At 47.3% G+C, this 27,970-nt stretch overlaps 1 protein-coding gene across 1 annotated transcript; it reads left to right on the plus strand.

Moving 5' to 3' along the window:
- Positions 1 to 348: 348 nt before the first annotated feature.
- LOC129811277 (retinol dehydrogenase 12-like) lies at positions 349 to 27,429 on the plus strand. Its single transcript, XM_055862453.1, has 7 exons — positions 349 to 549; positions 1,381 to 1,499; positions 1,971 to 2,126; positions 9,550 to 9,654; positions 18,521 to 18,730; positions 22,752 to 22,941; positions 26,288 to 27,429. Exons 1-7 carry the CDS (start codon positions 473 to 475, stop codon positions 26,391 to 26,393), a joined length of 963 nt encoding a protein of 320 aa, XP_055718428.1. The 5' UTR covers positions 349 to 472; the 3' UTR covers positions 26,394 to 27,429.
- The last annotated feature ends 541 nt before the right edge of the window (positions 27,430 to 27,970 follow it).

The raw sequence follows: 27,970 nt of genomic DNA on the forward strand, positions 1-27,970 counted from the left end.
CGATCCAAATGCAACTAATTTCCGGTTTTTAGGACTACAAACTGGCGATCTTTACCTTCATTCGGATTAATATTGTTTTTCATCTGAGGGTTAGGATATAGACTAGTATATTTCAAACCAAATAGCAGTTTGTAAAAATGTTAGATTTGGCTGTGAATTACAAAATAGGCCTATTGTTTTTACAAATTAATAAATATGCATAGCGGAAGTGTCTTTCCACACAACTTCAAATACAATAGGCAAGTGGAAGTAGCAGTGCACTTGAGTCGAATCTATTGGAAGACTACAATCCCAGGATTCCATTGAACGAGCATCACCGTGACAACCCGTGATGTATATAAACTCCTCCTCCTACACTTCCCCATAAAGCTTTGACATCTTGGATCAGCTGTTGGTCCGTAGAACGGAGCTATGAATGAACAGCTGTGAAGAAAGGGCTTTACAATAGAGAGACAGCGAAAGGATCCGTGTCATGATGGTGCTCGTATTGATTGTCGCAGGTCTTGGGGTGGTCGCACTGCTCATGGTTTTATTCGCACCCCACATTAGGTAAGAATAAACACGTTGTATGTTCGAGGCTGTAGTCGACGCATCATCTGACTCTATGCTTGGCTAATTAGTCTAACCTCAATAGAAATTAATTACGGTCATTGTCAAGCGAAAAACGAAGCGATTGTGTTTTGCTATTGGGGTTAAGAAGGCTATTGGTTGGAATGAATGGGTGAATCGACATCACTGTTGATGACGATCATCCAAATTATTCTTATGCACTATTCTTATCCACATTTTTTTTTTTAAATAACATTCATTTGTTGTTGTTTTGTGGAAGAAAGGCTCTGAATGCACTGTCAATTGAACATGGGTTATATGTCAATATAAGCAACTGTAAGGACAGTGGTGTACAGTAGCGCGCTACAATATTTCACGACGTGATTATGCACGACAGCGTGGCGCGCGTGGGCGGAGTTATATTTTTAACCATTATTGTTCGGCGAGACCGAGCCAGGTTTTGTGGCGTGACTCGTACGAGTCGTACGAGTTGACGTTTGATCATTGTTGCCAGAAAGTGATCTTGCATATTGAGTAACAATAATGTTGCATGTTTAACGATCAATAATAGTCATATATATATATATATATATATATAATCAACTCTACTGTCAAAATGAAAAAGTTGAACCCATGTATCTCTATTCTGTAGCCTCAGGATGGTCCTATTCCCAATGTAGTAGGAATGGGCAACTATATGGAGAATAGGGTTGTAACAGCAGCCCTGGTGTGGACTTACACTATATGCCTTTGTCAACACAGACAGGACCGATATAGAAGTTTGATTGTAGATAAATTAAAAACAAATCCATTTTTGTTTTGTCTGTCCAGGAAATACTCAGCAGGTGGAGCATGTATGTCTATGGCTCGGCTGGACGGGAAGACAGTCCTGATTACCGGAGCCAACACTGGTATTGGGAAGGAGACTGCCCTGGACCTGGCTATCAGAGGTGACTAACTGACACATGGACTGCGTTTACACAGGCAGCCCATTCTGGGGGTTTTTTTGCCACAAATTGGTATTTTGACCAGTCAGATCTTTTGCCAGTAATTGGGCAGAAGATCAGAATTGAGCTGCCTGTATAAACGCTGCCAAATGATACCTTATTCCTTATATAGTGCACTACTTTGAGGCCCTGGTCTAAAGTAGTGCACTTAAGGGTGTATGGTGCCATTTAGGACTTACCAAATGGTCTTCCCAACAGTCATTCATGGTGAAACCTCCTTTCCTTCATCACCACAAAGATACTGATAAGAGAAGAAGAAAGGAGACCATTCAAAAAAAGTATCAATGATGCTAATTATTGGTTCATTTAAACCGGGTGGATTCGAGCCCTGAATGCTGATTGGTTGAAAGCCAAGGTATATCAGACCGTATACCACACCCTCTCGGGCCTTATTGTTTAATTGTCTATTGCCAGGTGCGAGGGTGATCATGGCGTGTAGGGATGTGGAGAAGGGCGAGGAGGCCGCAGCATTTATACGACGCATCTACTGCAAGGCGAACGTAGAAGTCCGAGAGCTAGACCTGGCTGATACCAGCTCCATACGGGTCTTCGCACAACGCTTCCTCCGAGGTAAGCCTAATAACTCCATTCATGCATCCCAAATCGCACCCTATTCCCTACGTAGTGCACTACTTTAGACCAGAGCCCTATTCCCTATATAGTGCACTACTTTAGACCAGAGCCCTATTCCCACGTAGTGCACTACTTTAGACCAGAGCCCTATTCTCTACGTAGTGCACTACTTTAGACCAGAGCCCTATTCCCTACGTAGTGCACTACTTTAGACCAGAGCCCTATTCCCTACGTAGTGCACTACTTTAGACCAGAGCCCTATTCCCTACGTAGTACACTACTTTAGACCAGAGCCCTATTCCCTACGTAGTGCACTACTTTAGACCAGAGCCCTATTCCCTACGTAGTGCATTACTTTAGACCGGAGCCCTATTCCCTATATAGTGCCCTATTCCCTATACAGTACACTACTTTAGACCAGAGCCCTATGAGTATAGGGTGACATTTGGGACGCAGCCCTCCCCGTAACCTTTACAAGTTAATGCAGTATTTATTCCGGCGTTGTTGCGGTATTTAATTCCGGCGTTGTTGCGGTATATAATTCCGGCGTTGTTGCGGTATTTTATTCCGGCGTTGTTGCGGTATTTAATTCCGGCGTTGTTGCGGTATTTAATTCCGGCGTTGTTGCGGTATTTTATTCCGGCTTTTATTCCGGCGTTGTTGCGGTATTTTATTCCGGCGTTGTTGCGGTATTTTATTCCGGCGTTGTTGCGGTATTTTATTCCGGCGTTGTTGCGGTATTTTATTCCGGCTTTTATTCCGGCGTTGTTGCGGTATTTAATTCCGGCGGTGTTGCGGTATTTAATTCCGGCGGTGTTGCGGTATTTAATTCCGGCGTTGTTGCGGTATTTTATTCCGGCTTTTATTCCGGCGTTGTTGCGGTATTTTATTCCGGCGTTGTTGCGGTATTTAATTCCGGCGGTGTTGCGGTATTTAATTCCGGCGTTGTTGCGGTATTTTATTCCGGCGTTGTTGCGGTATTTTATTCCGGCGTTGTTGCGGTATTTTATTCCGGCGGTGTTGCGGTATTTTATTCCGGCGGTGTTGCGGTATTTAATTCCAGCGTTGTTGCGGTATTTGATTCCGGCGTTGTTGCGGTATTTTATTCCGGCGTTGTTGCGGTATTTTATTCCGGCGTTGTTGCGGTATTTAATTCCGGCGGTGTTGCGGTATTTTATTCCGGCGTTGTTGCGGTATTTAATTCCGGCGTTGTTGCGGTATTTTATTCCGGCTTTTATTCCGGCGTTGTTGCGGTATTTAATTCCGGCGTTGTTGCGGTATTTAATTCCGGCGGTGTTGCGGTATTTAATTCCGGCGGTGTTGCGGTATTTAATTCCGGCGGTGTTGCGGTATTTTATTCCGGCGTTGTTGCGGTATTTTATTCCGGCGGTGTTGCGGTATTTTATTCCGGCGGTGTTGCGGTATTTTATTCCGGCGTTGTTGCGGTATTTTATTCCGGCGTTGTTGCGGTATTTATTCCGGCGTTGTTGCGGTATTTTATTCCGGCGTTGTTGCGGTATTTTATTCCGGCGTTGTTGCGGTATTTTATTCCGGCGTTGTTGCGGTATTTTATTCCGGCTTTTATTCCGGCGTTGTTGCGGTACTTAATTCCGGCGTTGTTGCGGTATTTATTCCGGCGTTGTTGCGGTATTTATTCCGGCGTTGTTGCGGTATTTTATTCCGGCGTTGTTGCGGTATTTTATTCCGGCGTTGTTGCGGTATTTTATTCCGGCGTTGTTGCGGTATTTTATTCCGGCGGTGTTGCGGTATTTTATTCCGGCGGTGTTGCGGTATATTATTCCGGCGGTGTTGCGGTATTTTATTCCGGCTTTTATTCCGGCGTTGTTGCGGTATTTTATTCCGGCGTTGTTGCGGTATTTAATTCCGGCGTTGTTGCGGTATTTATTCCGGCGGTGTTGCGGTATTTATTCCGGCGTTGTTGCGGTATTTTATTCCGGCGTTGTTGCGGTATTTTATTCCGGCGTTGTTGCGGTATTTTATTCCGGCGTTGTTGCGGTATTTTATTCCGGCTTTTATTCCGGCGTTGTTGCGGTATTTATTCCGGCGGTGTTGCGGTATTTTATTCCGGCTTTTATTCCGGCGTTGTTGCGGTATTTTATTCCGGCTTTGTTGCGGTATTTTATTCCGGCTTTTATTCCGGCGTTGTTGCGGTATTTTATTCCGGCGTTGTTGCGGTATTTTATTCCGGCTTTTATTCCGGCGTTGTTGCGGTATTTTATTCCGGCGTTGTTGCGGTATTTTATTCCGGCTTTTATTCCGGCGTTGTTGCGGTATTTAATTCCGGCGGTGTTGCGGTATTTTATTCCGGCGTTGTTGCGGTATTTTATTCCGGCGTTGTTGCGGTATTTTATTCCGGCGTTGTTGCGGTATTTTATTCCGGCGTTGTTGCGGTATTTTATTCCGGCGTTGTTGCGGTATTTTATTCCGGCGTTGTTGCGGTATTTTATTCCGGCGTTGTTGCGGTATTTTATTCCGGCGTTGTTGCGGTATTTTATTCCGGCGTTGTTGCGGTATTTAATTCCGGCGTTGTTGCGGTATTTAATTCCGGCGTTGTTGCGGTATTTAATTCCGGCGTTGTTGCGGTATTTTATTCCGGCGTTGTTGCGGTATTTAATTCCGGCGTTGTTGCGGTATTTATTCCGGCGTTGTTGCGGTATTTTATTCCGGCGTTGTTGCGGTATTTTATTCCGGCGTTGTTGCGGTATTTATTCCGGCGTTGTTGCGGTATTTTATTCCGGCGTTGTTGCGGTATTTATTCCGGCGTTGTTGCGGTATTTTATTCCGGCGTTGTTGCGGTATTTATTCCGGCGTTGTTGCGGTATTTTATTCCGGCGTTGTTGCGGTATTTATTCCGGCGTTGTTGCGGTATTTTATTCCGGCGTTGTTGCGGTATTTATTCCGGCGTTGTTGCGGTATTTTATTCCGGCGTTGTTGCGGTATTTTATTCCGGCGGTGTTGCGGTATTTATTCCGGCGTTGTTGCGGTATTTTATTCCGGCGTTGTTGCGGTATTTTATTCCGGCGTTGTTGCGGTATTTATTCCGGCGTTGTTGCGGTATTTTATTCCGGCGTTGTTGCGGTATTTTATTCCGGCGTTGTTGCGGTATTTTATTCCGGCGTTGTTGCGGTATTTTATTCCGGCGTTGTTGCGGTATTTTATTCCGGCGTTGTTGCGGTATTTTATTCCGGCGTTGTTGCGGTATTTTATTCCGGCGTTGTTGCGGTATTTTATTCCGGCGTTGTTGCGGTATTTTATTCCGGCGTTGTTGCGGTATTTAATTCCGGCGTTGTTGCGGTATATAATTCCGGCGGTGTTGCGGTATTTATTCCGGCGTTGTTGCGGTATTTTATTCCGGCGGTGTTGCGGTATTTTATTCCGGCGGTGTTGCGGTATTTTATTCCGGCGGTGTTGCGGTATTTTATTCCGGCTTTTATTCCGGCGTTGTTGCGGTATTTAATTCCGGCGTTGTTGCGGTATTTAATTCCGGCGTTGTTGCGGTATTTTATTCCGGCGTTGTTGCGGTATTTAATTCCGGCGTTGTTGCGGTATTTAATTCCGGCGGTGTTGCGGTATTTAATTCCGGCGGTGTTGCGGTATTTAATTCCGGCGGTGTTGCGGTATTTTATTCCGGCGTTGTTGCGGTATTTTATTCCGGCGGTGTTGCGGTATTTTATTCCGGCGGTGTTGCGGTATTTTATTCCGGCGTTGTTGCGGTATTTTATTCCGGCGTTGTTGCGGTATTTATTCCGGCGTTGTTGCGGTATTTTATTCCGGCGTTGTTGCGGTATTTTATTCCGGCGTTGTTGCGGTATTTTATTCCGGCGTTGTTGCGGTATTTTATTCCGGCTTTTATTCCGGCGTTGTTGCGGTACTTAATTCCGGCGTTGTTGCGGTATTTATTCCGGCGTTGTTGCGGTATTTATTCCGGCGTTGTTGCGGTATTTTATTCCGGCGTTGTTGCGGTATTTTATTCCGGCGTTGTTGCGGTATTTTATTCCGGCGTTGTTGCGGTATTTTATTCCGGCGGTGTTGCGGTATTTTATTCCGGCGGTGTTGCGGTATATTATTCCGGCGGTGTTGCGGTATTTTATTCCGGCTTTTATTCCGGCGTTGTTGCGGTATTTTATTCCGGCGTTGTTGCGGTATTTAATTCCGGCGTTGTTGCGGTATTTATTCCGGCGGTGTTGCGGTATTTATTCCGGCGTTGTTGCGGTATTTTATTCCGGCGTTGTTGCGGTATTTTATTCCGGCGTTGTTGCGGTATTTTATTCCGGCGTTGTTGCGGTATTTTATTCCGGCTTTTATTCCGGCGTTGTTGCGGTATTTATTCCGGCGGTGTTGCGGTATTTTATTCCGGCGGTGTTGCGGTATTTTATTCCGGCGGTGTTGCGGTATTTTATTCCGGCGTTGTTGCGGTATTTTATTCCGGCGTTGTTGCGGTATTTTATTCCGGCGGTGTTGCGGTATTTTATTCCGGCGGTGTTGCGGTATTTTATTCCGGCGTTGTTGCGGTATTTTATTCCGGCTTTTATTCCGGCGTTGTTGCGGTATTTTATTCCGGCGTTGTTGCGGTATTTATTCCGGCGGTGTTGCGGTATTTTATTCCGGCGGTGTTGCGGTATTTTATTCCGGCGTTGTTGCGGTATTTTATTCCGGCTTTTATTCCGGCGTTGTTGCGGTATTTATTCCGGCGGTGTTGCGGTATTTTATTCCGGCGTTGTTGCGGTATTTTATTCCGGCGTTGTTGCGGTATTTATTCCGGCGGTGTTGCGGTATTTTATTCCGGCGTTGTTGCGGTATTTTATTCCGGCGGTGTTGCGGTATTTTATTCCGGCGTTGTTGCGGTATTTAATTCCGGCGTTGTTGCGGTATTTTATTCCGGCGTTGTTGCGGTATTTTATTCCGGCGTTGTTGCGGTATTTTATTCCGGCTTTTATTCCGGCGTTGTTGCGGTATTTAATTCCGGCGTTGTTGCGGTATTTTATTCCGGCGTTGTTGCGGTATTTAATTCCGGCGGTGTTGCGGTATTTATTCCGGCGTTGTTGCGGTATTTATTCCGGCGGTGTTGCGGTATTTTATTCCGGCGTTGTTGCGGTATTTTATTCCGGCGGTGTTGCGGTATTTTATTCCGGCGTTGTTGCGGTATTTAATTCCGGCGTTGTTGCGGTATTTTATTCCGGCGTTGTTGCGGTATTTTATTCCGGCGTTGTTGCGGTATTTTATTCCGGCTTTTATTCCGGCGTTGTTGCGGTATTTAATTCCGGCGTTGTTGCGGTATTTTATTCCGGCGTTGTTGCGGTATTTAATTCCGGCGTTGTTGCGGTATTTTATTCCGGCGGTGTTGCGGTATTTTATTCCGGCGGTGTTGCGGTATTTTATTCCGGCGGTGTTGCGGTATTTAATTCCGGCGTTGTTGCGGTATTTTATTCCGGCGTTGTTGCGGTATTTTATTCCGGCGTTGTTGCGGTATTTTATTCCGGCTTTTATTCCGGCGTTGTTGCGGTATTTTATTCCGGCTTTGTTGCAGTATTTTATTCCGGCTTTTATTCCGGCGTTGTTGCGGTATTTTATTCCGGCGTTGTTGCGGTATTTTATTCCGGCTTTTATTCCGGCGTTGTTGCGGTATTTTATTCCGGCGTTGTTGCAGTATTTTATTCCGGCTTTTATTCCGGCGTTGTTGCGGTATTTAATTCCGGCGGTGTTGCGGTATTTTATTCCGGCGTTGTTGCAGTATTTTATTCCGGCGTTGTTGCGGTATTTTATTCCGGCGTTGTTGCGGTATTTAATTCCGGCGTTGTTGCGGTATTTTATTCCGGCGTTGTTGCGGTATTTTATTCCGGCTTTTATTCCGGCGTTGTTGCGGTATTTTATTCCGGCTTTTATTCCGGCGTTGTTGCGGTATTTTATTCCGGCTTTGTTGCAGTATTTTATTCCGGCTTTTATTCCGGCGTTGTTGCGGTATTTTATTCCGGCGTTGTTGCGGTATTTTATTCCGGCTTTTATTCCGGCGTTGTTGCGGTATTTTATTCCGGCGTTGTTGCAGTATTTTATTCCGGCTTTTATTCCGGCGTTGTTGCGGTATTTAATTCCGGCGGTGTTGCGGTATTTTATTCCGGCGTTGTTGCGGTATTTTATTCCGGCGTTGTTGCGGTATTTTATTCCGGCGTTGTTGCGGTATTTTATTCCGGCGTTGTTGCGGTATTTTATTCCGGCGTTGTTGCGGTATTTTATTCCGGCGTTGTTGCGGTATTTAATTCCGGCGTTGTTGCGGTATTTAATTCCGGCGTTGTTGCGGTATTTTATTCCGGCGTTGTTGCGGTATTTTATTCCGGCGTTGTTGCGGTATTTAATTCCGGCGTTGTTGCGGTATTTATTCCGGCGTTGTTGCGGTATTTTATTCCGGCGTTGTTGCGGTATTTTATTCCGGCGTTGTTGCGGTATTTATTCCGGCGTTGTTGCGGTATTTTATTCCGGCGTTGTTGCGGTATTTATTCCGGCGTTGTTGCGGTATTTTATTCCGGCGTTGTTGCGGTATTTATTCCGGCGTTGTTGCGGTATTTTATTCCGGCGTTGTTGCGGTATTTATTCCGGCGTTGTTGCGGTATTTTATTCCGGCGTTGTTGCGGTATTTATTCCGGCGTTGTTGCGGTATTTTATTCCGGCGTTGTTGCGGTATTTTATTCCGGCGTTGTTGCGGTATTTTATTCCGGCGTTGTTGCGGTATTTATTCCGGCGTTGTTGCGGTATTTTATTCCGGCGTTGTTGCGGTATTTTATTCCGGCGTTGTTGCGGTATTTTATTCCGGCGTTGTTGCGGTATTTTATTCCGGCGTTGTTGCGGTATTTTATTCCGGCGTTGTTGCGGTATTTTATTCCGGCGTTGTTGCGGTATTTTATTCCGGCGTTGTTGCGGTATTTAATTCCGGCGTTGTTGCGGTATATAATTCCGGCGGTGTTGCGGTATTTATTCCGGCGTTGTTGCGGTATTTTATTCCGGCGTTGTTGCGGTATTTTATTCCGGCGGTGTTGCGGTATTTTATTCCGGCGGTGTTGCGGTATTTTATTCCGGCTTTTATTCCGGCGTTGTTGCGGTATTTAATTCCGGCGTTGTTGCGGTATTTAATTCCGGCGTTGTTGCGGTATATAATTCCGGCGGTGTTGCGGTATTTTATTCCGGCGTTGTTGCGGTATTTTATTCCGGCGTTGTTGCGGTATTTTATTCCGGCGGTGTTGCGGTATTTTATTCCGGCGGTGTTGCGGTATTTTATTCCGGCGTTATTAGTTTATTACAGTATTTATTCTGCCGTTATTACAGTATATTTCAAGGCAAGCCCTAATATTATAATGTGTTTACTCTGTAAAGCAAATTATAATATTGACTCTGTATCTGACCCCTACAGAGGTCAACCACCTCCACATCCTGATCAACAATGCTGGGGTCATGATGTGTCCCTACATGAAGACCAAGGACGGTTTCGAGATGCAGCTGGGGGTCAACCACCTGGGTGAGACAGAGATTTACCAGACTCACTTCTAGGGTTCTATGTCCATTTGTCTTTCCACAAACACCAGCAATCTAAAGCTTGATCACGTGACACGGTGAAATGGCATGCTTGTTTTAACACGCTAAAAAGCCCACTTCAAGTTTGTAAACTGTATGTTGACACAGTTGGGTAAATGACTGGTACAGGAGTCCGATTGGAGACCGGACAAGCAGCGAAGAAACTAGAGACAGATCGGCCTGCTACCAAAGATATCATGACCGAGGACGAGACGCCGAGCTGGGCATAGCATCTGGCTGAGGAGGTCCCCAGCATCAAGAACTCATTGCAGCAGAGGTTTGATCTACTCAACGAGTAGGAGACAGCTGGACCTTTGTGTGTTCTCCCCATAACACACAAAAAAAGCTGCTTGGGTTGACAAACTAGTTATTGTTGCAGCGACATAGGTACTTAATGCCCTAACCCGGCAAAGTGCATGCAACTCAGGACTCTCCTGAGAGGAGTGTTGAAATTCCACTATGAATAAAAGCTGGTTAGCGTGTGACGATGAAAGCACCTTAGGTACGAATGCTGCATTTTGTCCCGAAGCACTGCTTTAGGTCCAATCTTCTGCTAAAGTGAGGCATGATGGGTAGAAAGCGCATGTAATTCTCCAACACATTTGGCTGAAACCATAGCCAGTAGAAAGGCAGTCTTGACTAAGAGGTCCCATAGCTAAAGTCAAGACGGGCTCATAAGCGATCGTAGGACAACGTCGAACGGGATGAAGGAGCCAACATTCATGAATTCCGATACTGGAGTGTGTGACCCTGGTTGTGCGCCAATCAGGTCATGACCCACAGAGATGGCTGCCATTTTATTTATTTATTCTTTTTATTGAAAAAATATTAAAAGGAAGAACAAGAAAAGAAGAAAAAAAGATCCAAAATAAACGGACATTCACAAACCGAAACAATTGATTGAAACTGAGACCCCAGACCTGCCAACCGGTCTGAACGTGACACGTGCACAATCTGTCAGCAAGTCGGAAACCACCGTGGCCACCGCCCCCGACCGACACGCTAACGCTATAGCCGTCACCGCCACTCAAGTACCACACTCCCTGAGATGGTCCACAAACGGACTCCAAAATCTGTCATAAGTCTGTTTTTTGTTTCTTTATACTGTATAGAATCTATGTAGATGGGGACTATCCTGCATCCAGGGGCTCCTGGGGGACTCTCCTGGGGGACTATCCTGCTTCCAGGAGCTCCTGGGGGACTATCCTGCTTCCAGGAGCTCCTGGGGGACTCTCCTGCGGCCAGGGGCTCCTGGGGGACTATCCTGCTTCCAGGAGCTCCTGGGGGACTATCCTGCTTCCAGGAGCTCCTGGGGGACTATCCTGCGGCCAGGGGCTCCTGGGGGACTCTCCTGCGGCCAGGTGCTCCTGGGGGAACTCTCCTGTGGCCAGGGGCTCCTGGGGGACTCTCCTGTGGCCAGGGGCTCCTGGGGGACTCTCCTGCGGCCAGGTGCTCCTGGGGGAACTCTCCTGCGGCCAGGGGCTCCTGGGGGAACTCTCCTGCGGCCAGGGGCTCCTGGGGGACTCTCCTGTGGCCAGGTGCTCCTGGGGGACTCTCCTGCGGCCAGGTGCTCCTGGGGGAACTCTCCTGCGGCCAGGGGCTCCTGGGGGACTCTCCTGTGGCCAGGGGCTCCTGGGGGACTCTCCTGCGGCCAGGGGCTCCTGGGGGACTCTCCTGCGGCCAGGGGCTCCTGGGGGACTCTCCTGCGGCCAGGGGCTCCTGGGGGACTCTCCTGTGGCCAGGGGCTCCTGGGGGACTCTCCTGTGGCCAGGGGCTCCTGAGGGACTCTCCTGTGGCCAGGGGCTCCTGGGGGACTCTCCTGTGGCCAGGGGCTCCTGGGGGACTCTCCTGCGGCCAGGGGCTCCTGGGGGACTCTCCTGCGGCCAGGGGCTCCTGGGGGACTCTCCTGCGGCCAGGGGCTCCTGGGGGACTCTCCTGCGGCCAGGGGCTCCTGGGGGAACTCTCCTGCGGCCAGGTGCTCCTGGGGGACTCTCCTGCGGCCAGGGGCTCCTGGGGGACTCTCCTGCGGCCAGGGGCTCCTGGGGTACTCTCCTGTGGCCAGGGGCTCCTGAGGGAACTCTCCTGTGGCCAGGGGCTCCTGGGGGACTCTCCTGTGGCCAGGGGCTCCTGAGGGACTCTCCTGTGGCCAGGGGCTCCTGGGGGACTCTCCTGTGGCCAGGGGCTCCTGGGGGACTCTCCTGTGGCCAGGGGCTCCTGGGGGACTCTCCTGCGGCCTGGGGGACTCTCCTGCGGCCAGGGGCTCCTGGGGGACTCTCCTGCGGCCAGGTGCTCCTGAGGGAACTCTCCTGTGGCCAGGGGCTCCTGGGGGAACTCTCCTGTGGCCAGGGGCTCCTGGGGGAACTCTCCTGCGGCCAGGGGCTCCTGGGGGAACTCTCCTGCGGCCAGGGGCTCCTGGGGGACTCTCCTGCGGCCAGGTGCTCCTGGGGGACTCTCCTGCGGCCAGGGGCTCCTGGGGGAACTCTCCTGCGGCCAGGGGCTCCTGGGGGACTCTCCTGCGGCCAGGGGCTCCTGAGGGAACTCTCCTGCGGCCAGGGGCTCCTGGGGGACTCTCCTGCGGCCAGGTGCTCCTGGGGGACTCTCCTGCGGCCAGGGGCTCCTGGGGGACTCTCCTGCGGCCAGGGGCTCCTGGGGGACTCTCCTGCGGCCAGGGGCTCCTGAGGGAACTCTCCTGCGGCCAGGGGCTCCTGGGGGAACTCTCCTGCGGCCAGGGGCTCCTGGGGGACTCTCCTGCGGCCAGGGGCTCCTGGGGGACTCTCCTGTGGCCAGGGGCTCCTGGGGAACTCTCCTGCGGCCAGGGGCTCCTGGGGGACTCTCCTGTGGCCAGGGGCTCCTGGGGGACTCTCCTGCGGCCAGGGGCTCCTGAGGGAGGGTCAAAAGGACAGAAATTGGGCAGGAAGATGGCGATTGTGCATGGTTGCCACACCACTGCCTGAACGCATTCCACTTGTAGGAATACAGGGTTCACGTAGATGATGCCCTGGCAGCCTGAGTTGTATCAATTACCAAGGAGGGCAATCCTGCAGCTACCAGGCGGTCACGTTCAGGGGCCTCGTCCACAACTTCTGTACAACATGTACCTCGGCAGCTAGGAGGCTCTGACTCTCTAGCACGGACACCTGTTTTCTCAGTTTTAAATGTTGAAAGACAATTTGTCAATGATACCACTCTTTCTGGAGAGAGTGTTGCTTGCATGATTTTGAGTGTCAAGCCCAGGAAGATGCACACACTGAGTTGGGACCAGAAAAATATTTTCTAGGTTCATTGTTAGTCTCAACTCAGAGAGGTGATGTGAGACCATGGATGTGTGTGCCAAAGCTTTGTGACCCTGCACATATTAGCCATTCGTCTAAGTAAATCAGGACCATGAATCCTGCTTGGTGAAGGGGGGGCTAGCCCTGCACTTTATACACTTTGTGAAAGTGCGAGGGGGGAGCGAAAGGCCGAAGGTCAAAACGTGAAACTGTGTGCTGGTAGAATGAGGATATGAACGTATAAGTCTTTCAGGTCCACTGGGGTGAACCAATCACCTGGTTGTACTGACTGAAGGACAGTTTTGATTAGCAGCATTTTGAAGTGCTGGAAGATGACGATTCAGGCGTGTTATGTCCAGGATCGGACGGAAGCTTCCGCCTTTTTATAGGCACTAGAAAATAGATTGAGTAGAACCCGCAGTTTTGTTGTGCTGGTTAGAATTCTTCAATTGCATGCTTTTCCAGGAGCAAGGATATTTCTGAGAAGAGTGTTTTTGCTTTTGAGCAGTGTTGTGAGCTGTTGTTTTCAAGACACCCCTGAAGTGTTGGTGTCGCTGACAAAATTGTAGCCTTGTGTTAGAGTGCATAACACCCATCCATTGGCCTTTGACCTTTTCCAGCTGGAAAAGGGGTACTGTTGTACTAGACCAGGTATAGTCATTGAACTATCCTTGTGGTATTTTGTGTGTTTGTTTGTGTATTCCTCCCATTAACAATATTACATGTGTAGCTAGTGTCATGATGTGACTATCATTAATCTGATGACTGTTTTTTATCGAATCAAACTGTTTAATTGATATTCGATTTAAATGAATCGTGTAACAATTAACTCATTAGGAATTCGAGGCACCACGGGAAAAGTTATTTAACGAGTTACTATCTGCCGACTTAAACTCTAAAGAAAATACAGATCTTTTACATCAATAACTGTCAATAATTATTTATTACTCCATCAGTCTCGTTATGAATGTCGCATAATCCTTGGATCTGCAAGAACCCGAGCCCTTCTGAATATTCAGTACTACAGAAATGTATTTAATCATTTATTTATTAACTAAATAATAACACAGAATATACATACCACACTTACATGAGATAAAAGTCCCTAGTGGACTGACAAGACATGACTGCTTGTTACACATATGGAGGGGTAGGTAAAGAGAGGGAGAGACAGAGACAACACTTGGATAAATTTTTGGAAGCTACGCTCATGGAAATAATAATGCTTAACCCCCTAACCACCTCTCATTCTGTTTAGAAATGCAACATATATTTACGCGTAGCTGTCTTTCTTGGTTGAACTCGATGGGTCCTATTGTGAAGTTGTCGAGGGATGTAAGACTGGTTTGTCCACCCAGACTTCACAATGTCCTTTGTAGAGCTTCTCTGGTAGTGGAGCGGTTGTTAGAATAGTTACTTCAGATGTACCAACTGTTGTCTGTGGGGATTCTTCTTTCCACCTCGTGTCTTTAGTCAAAGTTCTATGACCTCTTTTACATGCACAGCTGCAGATTGTGAATGTTTCTGGTCTCTAAGGTGAGGTTATCTTCTCTTCTCTTCTAGTGTTGAGGTTGAGCTTCAGAGATTCTCACCATTTCAACGTCTCACGTCTTTTGGTATCAATGGTTGATTATTCAGGGTTCAGCTCTCGACCACTTTATACGCCAGTAGTAACCCGGAAATGTACGGGTCTCACCATTTTCAGCCGTGTAGCCACCGCTCCACGCTGTCTGGTCTTGTAGTTTTAACCATTTGTAACGTTCAGTTCACGCTGTACTTTGGCTGTCCTGTATGTTAATTCTTAGTGAGTCCATAAGCACTCTGGCCAAAGGGGGTGTTCCGTCATGCTGACGTGAACTCTGAGCTCACTTGGGCGTGACTACTGACTAGTTTATATGAAAAACAATTATCTATTTAGAAAACTAAAATCACAGTTCTATCTTTTTTTTTAAATACTCTCATACGTAATAATTTACTTTATACAACACTTAGATGTAAACTTGACAGAATGCGTTTCCTTCCTAAGTTAGTTACTTTGTCATACCATCCTTAATGACATCACAAAATAATAAACAATGTGACAGGATTATTCTTTACATCCCCTCGAACCATTCTTAACATTCCTGTCTTATGAATATTGTTCCAAAGGTCGTTTTCTTGTAGAAAAAGGTTTTGGCGGCAAAAGTCTCTCTGTAACAGAGATTTCAGTCTTTCAATACTGCAGAGCAAGAAAGAGAAAGTTCTCGCTAAATTTCTGACCCAGTGTTGCGGTGTCAAGACTGGCACAGCACACCACCCCTCCCACCACCCCCACCCCTTCCCCTCTTCTGTGGGAGAGAGGGGGTCTGGCTATCTTCAAGCATTTGCCTAGCTGATGGGTCCTTTGATCCACTGTCAGGAGTGTCATGCCGCTAGGTTACCCTTTAACAGTATTACATGTGTAGCTAGGTTAAGGTCCATGCTGATCGTATACACATAACTACAAATGGGATATATAAAGTATATATCTTGGAATGTTCATGGCATTTCAAATAAAGTTAAACGGTACAAAATGCACTCACATTTGAAATCCCTAGCTTGTGATGTGGCCATGTTACAACACAACTTAACAGGGAGGTTGGTCAAGAATTTTTAGATAATAGTCGACCAAGATGGCAGATGTATTGTAGTGTAAGGTTTTTTTACTAAATGAATAATGTATTCTTGCTAATATTTATCCTTCTAATTCTGCACAAGCTGTGGTCTTATCTCTCCTTAAACTACTGTTATGTAAATTTGATTGTGACCCCATTCTGATGGGAAGTAGAAGTTAATCTGGTCAATGATTCTACAGTAGATCGCTCTAGTCGTCCCCTTCCAGCAGATAGAGCTCTATCAGCTACTTTCAAAGAACTGCAAAGCTCATTGGTATTGACTGATAAATGGCGCTTAGTCAATCCCCACTCTGGTGAATATACTGAACATTACACTCCAATGTCCATAATTCATATTCTTGAATAGACTACCTCTTATCATGATCTGGGATTGATTCTCAGATCCATAGCATTATAATCTCAGACCATGTTTCCTCTTGTCAGCCATCTTTTATCCATCTGGCAATATCCACAGAACTAAACAATAGAGATTCAATCCATTCCTTTATTAGGGAGAAAATCACCTCTAATTTGAACTTTGTCCCCTCTGTCCAAATAGTGTGGGAAGCTTTTAAATCGACATGTAGAGGTTGGATCAGAAGTTATTCCACAACCAAAAGGAAAACGATGTTCTTGAAGAAAACCAGTTTAATGGTGGAACTCAAGTCTTTAGATTCACAACATGGATCCAAAGAATCCCAGACTTACAAAATGCTTTACTTATTGTAAGATCAGAGATGAGGAGACTACATTTGCTTTGTTCCTATTACGTAGGAGATACTTGGAGTCAGGAGACAAAGCTGGCATTTTCTTTTTTGCATATAAACCTTAAACAGCTAGAAAATAAATAGGAATTTCTACCATTCAGTATTGTAATAGATCCATATTTGTATTTATTATGTATCCCCATTAGTTCCTGCCAAGGCAGCAGCTACTCTTCCTAGAGTCCAGCAAAATGTAAGGCAGTTCATACAATTTTAAAAACATTCACAGATTTCACAATACACTGTGTGCCCTTAGGCCCCTACTCCACCACTACCATATATCTACAGTACTAAATCCATGTGTGCATAGTGTACATGTTATCGTGTGTGTATGCATGTGTCTGTGCCAATGTTTGTGTTGCTTCAAAGTCCCCACTGTTCCATCAGGTGTATTTTAAAATCTGATTCTCCTGCTGCATCAGTTACTTGATGTGGAATAGAGTTCCACTTAGTCATGGCTCTATGTTGTAGTGTGTGCCTCCCATAGTCTGTTCTGGACTTGGGGACTGTGAAGAGACCTCTTGTGGTCCCGAAACCACTCCTGCATTGTCTTGGCTGTGTGCTTAGGGTCTTTGTCCTGTTGGAAGGTGAACCTTCACCTCAGTCTGAGGTCCTGAGCGCTCTGGAGCAGGTTTTCATCAAGAATCTCTCTCTGCACTTTGCGCCGTTCATCTTTCCCTCAATCCTGACTAGTCTCTCTGCCGCTGGAAACATCCCCAAAGCATGATGCTGTCACCACCATGCTTCACTGTAGGGATGGTATTGGCCAGGTGATGAGCGGTGCCAGGTTTCCTCCAGATGTGAAGCTTGAAATTAAGAACAAAGAGTTCAATCTTGGTTTAATCAGACCAGAGAATCTTGTTTTTGTCACGATCAGAATCCTTTTAGGTGCCTTTTGGCAAACTCCAAGCGGGCTGTCATGTGGCTTTTACCGAGAAGTGGCTTCTGTCTGGCCACTCTACCATAAAGGCCTGATTTGGTGGAGTGCTGCAGAGATGTTTGTTCTTCTGGAAGGTTCTCCACAGAGGGAACTCAGGAGCTCTGTCAGTGTGACCATTGGGTTCTTGGTCACATCCCTGACCAAGGTCCTTCTCCCCGATTGCTCAGTTTGGCTGAATGGCCAGCTCTAGGAAGAGTCTTAGTGGTTCCAAACTTCTTCCATTTAAGAATGATCAAGGCCACTGTGTTCTTGGGGACCTTCAATGCTGCAGACATTTTTTGTCTCGACACAATCCTGTCTCGGAGCTCTACAGACAATTCCTTCGACCTCATGGCTTGCTTTTTAGTCTGACATGCACTGTCAACTGTGGGTCCTTTTTATAGACAGGTGTGTGCCTTTCCAAATCATGTCCAATCAAATTGAATGTACGACAGGTGGACTCCAGTCAAGTTGTAGAAACATCTCAAGGATGATCGATGGAAACAGGATGCACCTGAGCTCAAATTTCAAGTCTCATAGCAAAGGGTCTGAATACTTATGTAAATAAGATATTTATGTTCTTTATTTTTCATAAATTAGCTTTTTTTTTTAAATAACTTGATTTCGCTTTGTCATTATGGGCTATTGTGATGTCATTATGGGCTATTGTGATGTCATTATGGGCTATTGTGATGTCATTATGGGCTATTGTGTGTAGATGTATGAAGGGGGGAAAAAACGATTTAATCAATTTTAGAATAAGGCTGTAACGTAACAAAATGGTGTAGGCCTCATCTGTGAAGAGCTGTGGCCCTTACAGTATCTACTGTATGAAGTGGGAGAGGCTATAAGGGCACTACTGACCTGTAAAACGAGTAACCAACATCTCAAACACCTTGCCTTAACCTTACATTTTCCGTATGAAGAGCATGTGGGCAAGCTAGCCTTACCAGTACTAACCGTGTACAAGTAGTACTTCAATGACATAACAACAACAGTGTTTCATTCAACATGATCCTAGTGTTATTTCCTTTCTGACAAAGCAACAGATTCATATTGTTTCTTCCTGGTAGGTCACTTCCTGTTGCCCTACGACATAAAAACAGTGTTCTATTCAACGACTCCAATAGTTTATTTTCTGATACTAAGATGTTATACTCTGTTCCTTTGTTTTGCAGTACAACACGGATTCCATCATGTGTTTACTGTTTCTTCCTGGTAGGTCACTTCCTGTTGACGTACCTGCTGATTGGCCTGCTAAAGCGGAGTGCTCCGGCCCGCATCGTCGTGGTTTCTTCCCTGGCTCATAACTTTGGCTGGATCCGCTTCCATGACCTCCTCAGCCAGGGCAGCTACAACAGCGGCCTTGCGTACTGCCAGAGCAAGCTGGCCAACGTCCTGTTTGCTAGGGAGCTGGCCCGCAGACTCAACGGTAGGGTGGGGGAGGGAGGGGAAGAGCGGGAGGGAGGGGAAGAGCGGGAGGGAGGGGGAGGGAGGGGAAGAGCGGGAGGGAGGGGAAGAGCGGGGGAGGGAGGGGAAGAGCGGGGGGGAAGAGGGGGGAGGGAGGGGAAGAGAGGGAGGGAGGGGAAGAGCGGGAGGGAGGGAGGGAGGGAGGGGAAGAGCGGGAGGGAGGGAAGGGGAGAGAATTGCAACCTGCCACGTGCATTTATTAACATACAAAATAAACTGATGAATAGTGGCCATGCACATAGATTTTCAATGAGAACGCACCCGAAATACATGATCAGAAAGGCAAAACCATATTTATGAAGGTACATGCTACAGTGCATTTGGAAAGTTTTTCCACATTTTGCAACGTTACAGCCTTATTCTAAAATGGATTAAATAAAACAAATTCCTCATCAATCTACACACAATTCCCCACAATGACACAATATGACACACTACCCCACAATGACACACTACCCCACAATGACACACTACCCCACAATGACACAATATGACACACTACCCCACAATGACACACTACCCCACAATGACACAATATGACACACTACCCCACAATGACACACTACCCCACAATGACACAATATGACACACTACCCCACAATGACACAATTCCCCACAATGACACAATATGACACACTACCCCACAATGACACAATTCCCCACAATGACACAATATGACACACTACCCCACAATGACACACTACCCCACAATGACACAATATGACACACTACCCCACAATGACACAATATGACACACTACCCCACAATGACACACTACCCCACAATGACACAATATGACACACTACCCCACAATGACACACTACCCCACAATGACACAATATGACACACTACCCCACAATGACACACTACCCCACAATGACACAATATGACACACTACCCCACAATGACACACTACCCCACAATGACACAATATGACACACTACCCCACAATGACACACTACCCCACAATGACACAATATGACACACTACCCCACAATGACACACTACCCCACAATGACACAATATGACACACTACCCCACAATGACACACTACCCCACAATGACACAATATGACACACTACCCCACAATGACACACTACCCCACAATGACACAATATGACACACTACCCCACAATGACACACTACCCCACAATGACACAATATGACACACTACCCCACAATGACACACTACCCCACAATGACACAATATGACACAATATGACACACTACCCCACAATGACACAATACCCCACAATGACACAATACCCCACAATGACACAATTCCCCACAATGACACAATACCCCACAATGACACACTACCCCACAATGACACAATACCCCACAATGACACACTACCCCACAATGACACAATACCCCACAATGACACACAATGACACACTACCCCACAATGACACAATTCCCCACAATGACACAATATGACACTACCCCACAATGACACAATTCCCCACAATGACACAATATGACACACTTCCCCACAATGACACACTACCCCACAATGACACAATATGACACACTACCCCACAATGACACAATTCCCCACAATGACACAATATGACACAATACCCCACAATGACACACTACCCCACAATGACACAATACCCCACAATGACACACTACCCCACAATGACACAATTCCCCACAATGACACAATATGACACACTACCCCACAATGACACAATTCCCCACAATGACACAATATGACACACTACCCCACAATGACACAATTCCCCACAATGACACAATATGACACACTACCCCACAATGACACAATTCCCCACAATGACACAATATGACACACTACCCCACAATGACACAATTCCCCACAATGACACAATATGACACACTACCCCACAATGACACAATTCCCCACAATGACACAATATGACACACTACCCCACAATGACACAATTCCCCACAATGACACAATATGACACACTACCCCACAATGACACAATATGACACACTACCCCACAATGACACAATATGACACAATGACACAATGACACAATATGACACACTACCCCACAATGACACAATATGACACACTACCCCACAATGACACAATATGACACAATGACACAATATGACACAATATGACACACTACCCCACAATGAAAACAGTTTTTTATAAAAACAGAAATACCTTATTTACATAAGTATTCAGACACTTTGCTATGAGACTTGAAATTGAGCTCAGGTGCATCCTGTTTCCATTGATCATACTTGAGATGTTTCTACAACTTGATTGGAGTCCACCTGTGGCAAATTCAATTGATTGGACATAATTTGGAAAGGCACACACCTGTCTATATAAGGTCCCACAGTTGACAGTGAAGGGTACCAAAACATTTCTGCAGATGGTAGAGTGGCCAGACGGAAGCCAATCCTCAGTTAAAGGCACATGACAGCCCGCTTGGAGTTTGCCCAACGGCACCTAAAACAAGATTGTCTGGTCTGATGAAACAAAGATTGAAAATTCTGGCCAGAATGCCAAGCATCACATCTGGAGAAAACCTGTCACCATCCCTATGGTGAAGCATGGTGATGGTAGCATCATGCTGTGGGGGTGTTTTTCAGCGGCAGGGACTGGGAGACTAGTCAGGATCGAGGGAAAGATGAACGGAGCAAAGTACAGAGAGATCCTTGATGAAAACTTGTATCAGAGTGCTCAAGACTTCACCTTCCAACAGGACAACGTCTTGGCTGTGAGTTTAGGGTCAAAGCAGGAGTGGCTTCGGGACAAGTCTCTGAATGTCCTTAAGTGGCCCAGCCAGAGCCCTGACTTGAAACCGATCGAACATCTCTGGAGAGATCGGAAAATAGCTGTGCAGCATTGCTCCTCATCCAACCTGACAGAGCTTGAGAGGATCTGCAGAGAAGAACGGAAGAAACTCCCCAAATACAGGTGTGCCAAGCTCGTAGCGTCATACCCAAGAAGACTCAAGGCTGTAATCGCTGCCTAAGCTGCTTCAACAAAGTACTGAGTAAAGGGTCTGAATACTTATGTAAATGTTATTTCAGTTTTTTTTTTATATATAAATTAGCAAACATGGCTAAACCTGTTTGTGCTATGTTATTATGGGGTATTGAGAACAACAATTGAATTAATTATAGAATAAGGCTGTAACGTAACATGCAACGATCTCCAATATTTTATTGAGTTAGTTCATATAAGAAAATCAGTCAATTGAATTCAATTCATTAGGTCCTAATCTATGGATTTCACATGACTGGGCAGGAGTGCAGCCATAGGTGGGCCTGGGTGGGCATAGGCCCACCCACTGGGGGAGCCAGACCTAGCCAATCAGAATGCGTTTTTCCCCAGAAAAAGGCTTTATTACAGACAGAAATACTCCTCAGTTTCATCAGCTGTCCGGGTGTCTGGTCTCAGACGATCCTGCAGGTGAAGAAGCCGGATGTGGAGGTCCTGGACCGGCGTGGTCTGCGGTTTTGAGGCCGTTTGGACGTACTGCCAAATTCTCTAAAACAACGTTAAATTCTCTGGCAACAGCTGGTGGACATTCCTGCAGTCAGCATGCCAATTGCACACTCCCTCAACTTGAGACATCTGTGGCATTGTTGCACAAAACTTCACATTTTAAAGTGGCCTTTTATTGTCCCCCCCAGCACAAGGTGCACCTGTGTAATGATCATGCTGTTGAGTCATATCCTTGATATGCCACACCTGTCAGGTGGATGGATTTTCTTGCCAAAGCATAAATGCTCACTAACAGGGATGTAAACAAATTTGTGCACAACATTTGAGAGAAAAAAGCTTTTTGTGAGTATGGAACATTTCTGGGATCTTTTATTTCAGCTCATGAAACATGGAACCAACACTTTTACATTTCACAATTTTCTATTTTTGTTCAGTATACTTACCAATGTGGTCTCGGGGTTGGGGATAAAGCAAAAAGCTTGACAATAGCAAGGTAACTGAATCCTCTCTTCTTCCCTCCCAGGTTCCAGTGTGACGGTGAACTCTGTCCACCCGGGGTCGGTACGCTCAGACCTGGTTCGCCACTCCACCGTCATGTCTCTGCTGTTCTCTCTGTTCTCCATGTTCCTGAAGAGCCCTCGGGACGGGGCCCAGACATCCATCTACTGCGCCGTGGCAGAGGAGCTGCACTCTCTCACCGGGAAACACTTCAGGTGAGATTACAGTGTGAAGTTCTGACCTTTTTGTTTTTAGATGGAGCTGTTATTCCAATAAAGCTTGAATATGTTGAATTCTGTTTTGTGTTTTTAAGTTTTTTCCTGTCGCCTTCTCCGGAGTTAGTAGATTTAGATAATGAGATTTTAGCACCCAAGGTGTTGTGGGTTATAGTGCTGAGTGATTTTAGTGCTTTTTGAGATCGTTTCGGTTTGATTTATTTAAAAAAAGAATCACTTGTTTTCGCTTTGGATAATTAAAAACTAAAAACAAATGCCCTTTGCACTGTGGGTTGAATACTGTGACACAGAATAAAACAACGAATACAAGTTCCATGATGGTAGTGACAGCCCATTACTGCTTATCACTTATTAACTAATAATATTATTTCAGACGTCTTATTGGATGACTTAATTATTTAATTCCAAGTCATCTCATCCCTGTAGAGTTGCTGTCTGACAAAATCACTATTTTAGTAGTTCTTCAAAGTAAATAGGTCATCATTTATGACTGCTGAATACCAACTACCGATCACTTAGATCATGTATTTTCAGGTAGAGCTACCTCTCGAAGCAACTGGCTCTCTATCCCTCGTTTCTGTGCTCCCCGCATAGACCAGACAAGTAGACGAGCAATGGGTTATGGTCATTGTAGTTAGTTACACGCAGAAAATGTGGTAATTATGTAGAATATTGGCCTGTTGGAAACTACATTGCGCATTTCAGGCAAGATCTGATTCATCTCTAGAGAAACTGTGTATTGAGCTCACAGAGAAAAACCTAACGAAATGGAATCCAAATACTTGAATCGATGGCGTTGGTCAAATAGTTGTTTAAAAAAACACATTTCGGGTAATTGCTCAGCACTAGGTGCTGCAGTTTGTGGGTTAGAACACGGTGCTGCGGGTTAGAACACGGTGCTGCGGGTTAGAACACGGTGCTGCGGGTTAGAACACGGTGCTGCGGGTTAGAACACGGTGCTGCGGGTTAGAACACGGTGCTGCGGGTTAGAACACGGTGCTGCGGGTTAGAACACGGTGCTGCGGGTTAGAACACGGTGCTGCGGGTTAGAACACGGTGCTGCGGGTTAGAACACGGTGCTGCGGGTTAGAACACGGTGCTGCGGGTTAGAACGCGGTGCTGCGGGTTAGAACGCGGTGCTGCGGGTTAGAACGCGGTGCTGCGGGTTAGAACGCGGTGCTGCGGGTTAGAACGCGGTGCTGCGGGTTAGAACGCGGTGCTGCGGGTTAGAACGCGGTGCTGCGGGTTAGAACGCGGTGCTGCGGGTTAGAACGCGGTGCTGCGGGTTAGAACGCGGTGCTGCGGGTTAGAACGCGGTGCTGCGGGTTAGAACGCGGTGCTGCGGGTTAGAACGCGGTGCTGCGGGTTAGAACGCGGTGCTGCGGGTTAGAACGCGGTGCTGCGGGTTAGAACGCGGTGCTGCGGGTTAGAACGCGGTGCTGCGGGTTAGAACGCGGTGCTGCGGGTTAGAACGCGGTGCTGCGGGTTAGAACGCGGTGCTGCGGGTTAGAACGCGGTGCTGCGGGTTAGAACGCGGTGCTGCGGGTTGTGGGTTAGAACGCGGTGCTGCGGGTTAGAATACGGTGCTGTGGGTTGTGGGTTAGAACGCGGTGCTGCGGGTTAGAACGCGGTGCTGCGGGTTAGAACGCGGTGCTGCGGGTTAGAACGCGGTGCTGCGGGTTAGAACGCGGTGCTGCGGGTTAGAACGCGGTGCTGCGGGTTAGAACGCGGTGCTGCGGGTTAGAACGCGGTGCTGCGGGTTAGAACGCGGTGCTGCGGGTTAGAACGCGGTGCTGCGGGTTAGAACGCGGTGCTGCGGGTTAGAATACGGTGCTGCGGGTTAGAATACGGTGCTGCGGGTTAGAATACGGTGCTGCGGGTTAGAATACGGTGCTGCGGGTTAGAATACGGTGCTGCGGGTTAGAATACGGTGCTGCGGGTTAGAACACGGTGCTGCGGGTTAGAATACGGTGCTGTGGGTTGTGGGTTAGAACACGGTGCTGCGGGTTAGAACACGGTGCTGTGGGTTGTGGGTTAGAACGCGGTGCTGCGGGTTAGAACACGGTGCTGCGGGTTAGAATACGGTGCTGTGGGTTAGAACGCGGTGCTGCGGGTTAGAATACGGTGCTGCAGGCTGTGGGTTAGAACGCGGTGCTGCGGGTTAGAACGCGGTGCTGCGGGTTAGAACGCGGTGCTGCGGGTTAGAACGCGGTGCTGCGGGTTAGAACGCGGTGCCGCGGGTTAGAACGCGGTGCTGCGGGTTAGAACGCGGTGCTGCGGGTTAGAACGCGGTGCTGCGGGTTGTGGGTTAGAACGCGGTGCTGCGGGTTAGAACGCGGTGCTGCGGGTTAGAACGCGGTGCTGCGGGTTAGAATACGGTGCTGTGGGTTGTGGGTTAGAACGCGGTGCTGCGGGTTAGAACGCGGTGCTGCGGGTTAGAACGCGGTGCTGCGGGTTAGAACACGGTGCTGCGGATTAGAACACGGTGCTGTGGGTTGTGGGTTAGAACACGGTGCTGTGGGTTGTGGGTTAGAACACGGTGCTGCGGGTTAGAACACGGTGCTGCGGGTTAGAACACGGTGCTGCGGGTTAGAACACGGTGCTGTGGGTTAGACCACGGTGCTGCATGTTGTGGGTTAGACCACGGTGCTGCGGGTTAGAACACGGTGCTGCGGGTTAGACCACGGTGCTGCAGGCTGTGGGTTAGACCACGGTGCTGCAGGCTGTGGGTTAGACCACGGTGCTGCAGGTTGTGGGTTAGAACGCGGTGCTGCAGGTTGTGGGTTAGAACGCGGTGCTGCGGGTTAGAACGCGGTGCTGCGGGTTAGAACGCGGTGCTGCGGGTTAGAACGCGGTGCCGCGGGTTAGAACGCGGTGCCGCGGGTTGGAACGCGGTGCCGCGGGTTAGAAGGCGGTGCCGCGGGTTAGAAGGCGGTGCCGCGGGTTAGAAGGCGGTGCCGCGGGTTAGAAGGCGGTGCCGCGGGTTAGAAGGCGGTGCCGCGGGTTAGAAGGCGGTGCCGCGGGTTAGAAGGCGGTGCCGCGGGTTAGAAGGCGGTGCTGCGGGGTGTGGGTTAGAACAAGGTCCCACATCGGCCACTTAATATATGCGTCTCTGTCAATTTTGACAGTTCTGTGAGTCACTATGGAGTAAACAACTGCTCGATGACCAAATGATTTATTAGAAACTTTCTACTTTCATTTGATGACAGAATAAACCAAAAGGGAAGCACTGCAGATAACTAAATGCAGATAACTATGCAGATAACTATGACTTTAGTTATCATGCAGATAACTAAAGTCCTCTTCCTCCCGCTCTCTCTCTCAGTGACTGCGCGCCGGCCTTCGTGGCTCCCCAGGGGAGGAAGGAGGAGACAGCCAAGAAGCTGTGGGACGCCAGCAGTGAGCTCCTGGGCATCGTCTGGGACGACTGATCTGAACCATCCTGTTATCACTATCCACACAGCTTGCATCATCAAGTGCACCCTATTTCCTTTTTTATAGTGCACTACTTTTGACCAGGACCCACAACCTTGTTCCCTTGTCTCAATTGTTTCCGCTTAGGAAAGAGCCGGCTAGATGAAATTACAGCCCACGGGCTCTGGTCAAAAGTAGTGAACTATAGATTAGGGCTCACGCTATATATATATAGTGTGCCATTGGTGAAGCAACTATGCTCTCTGTTCTCAAATCATTATCATTTCATGACATTAATTAACCTTAAACTACAGTTTTCCCAACGGGACTTGAGGAATTTGGTAGGAACCATAGAGGTTGAAAGATGCCATAATGGCACAGAGATGAGTCTTCTATCTCTATGGTAGTAACTGTAAAATGAGTCCTCTATCTATCTCTATGGTAGTAACTGTAAGATCAAATGCATTACTGTACTGTGAAGGGTCTAGTCAGGGCGTAACCGGGTCTAGTCAGGGCGTAACCGGGTCTAGTCAGGGCGTAACCGGGTCTAGCCAGGGCGTAACCGGGTCTAGCCAGGGCGTAACCGGGTCTAGCCAGGGCGTAACCGGGTCTAGCCAGGGCGTAACCGGGTCTAGCCAGGGTATATTACAAACCATTTGTTTTAGTTTGTTTTGTATCTTATTATATTCCAAACCTCCGTGTAGATTCAGCTTTGTTTGGTTGCTTTTAAGCTTGCCTCTTCTAAACCATTGTAAGCTGTTATTTTCTCTCCTGTTTCTTTAATCTTTCCTCAATTTCTTTTCCCCTCAGCATTCAGCACATGTGAAACTGCCAAGATTGTCTTTTATACAAATGTGAAACATGCCTTTTTCTACATTTAGGGTTGGAAGATTCCTGAAATTATGAAGGAACAGAAAGGAAATCTGGGAATCCTCCAACCAGGAATTCTGGAATTTGGGGAAATTTTCCAGAAATGTTTAACCCAACTACATTAGTAGTCATGTCAGGAGTTGAATGTTTACATCTACTGTAAATAAAGATCAAATGTTACTAGCTACTATTCCTAATATCGGTTTGTTTAGTAACACACACACACACACGTAATAAGGAACGATTCAAATACCTCACACTCTTTATTACCCCTCTGGCTTCCAACATAGTCGCTATAAGACCTATGTAACGGATGTGAAATGGCTAGCTAGTTAGAACTGATTGAAACGCTACTAGCGCGTACCCGCTAACTAGCTAGCCATTTCACATCCGTTACACATAAAACCACGTCTAGACTTGACAGTTCATGCAGCTTTTGTATTCTGATAATGGAGTTAAGAACACGTCATGCGTCACGTCACGTCACACCTACATTTTAAATGTGTCCATTGCCACGCTATATTGCCATGCAACACACGGTGCAATAGGCAAAATATGATAACAAAACCGAATGGTCGTAGCTGACTACTCCCTTTTAGCTAGCAACGCTAAAAGGGATTGCAAACGAGTTAGCATAACTCTAGCCAAATAACAAATAGTTTTCGTTTTTCTAAATATCTTGCTGGCTAGCATTTGAGTCCAGCAAACATGTTCCTCACACGCT

The sequence above is a fragment of the Salvelinus fontinalis genome, chromosome 15 (genome assembly GCF_029448725.1).
Source record: "Salvelinus fontinalis isolate EN_2023a chromosome 15, ASM2944872v1, whole genome shotgun sequence".
NCBI classification, from domain to species: domain Eukaryota; kingdom Metazoa; phylum Chordata; class Actinopteri; order Salmoniformes; family Salmonidae; genus Salvelinus; species Salvelinus fontinalis.

Coding starts and splice junctions, on each gene's coding strand:
- LOC129811277 (XM_055862453.1), top strand. CDS start 473: ATGATGGTGCTCGTATTGATTGTCGCAGGTCTTGGGGTGGTCGCACTG. Junction 550..1,380: donor TTATTCGCACCCCACATTAG/GTAAGAATAAAC, acceptor TTGTCTGTCCAG/GAAATACTCAGCAGGTGGAG. Junction 18,731..22,751: donor GCTGGCCCGCAGACTCAACG/GTAGGGTGGGGG, acceptor CTTCCCTCCCAG/GTTCCAGTGTGACGGTGAAC.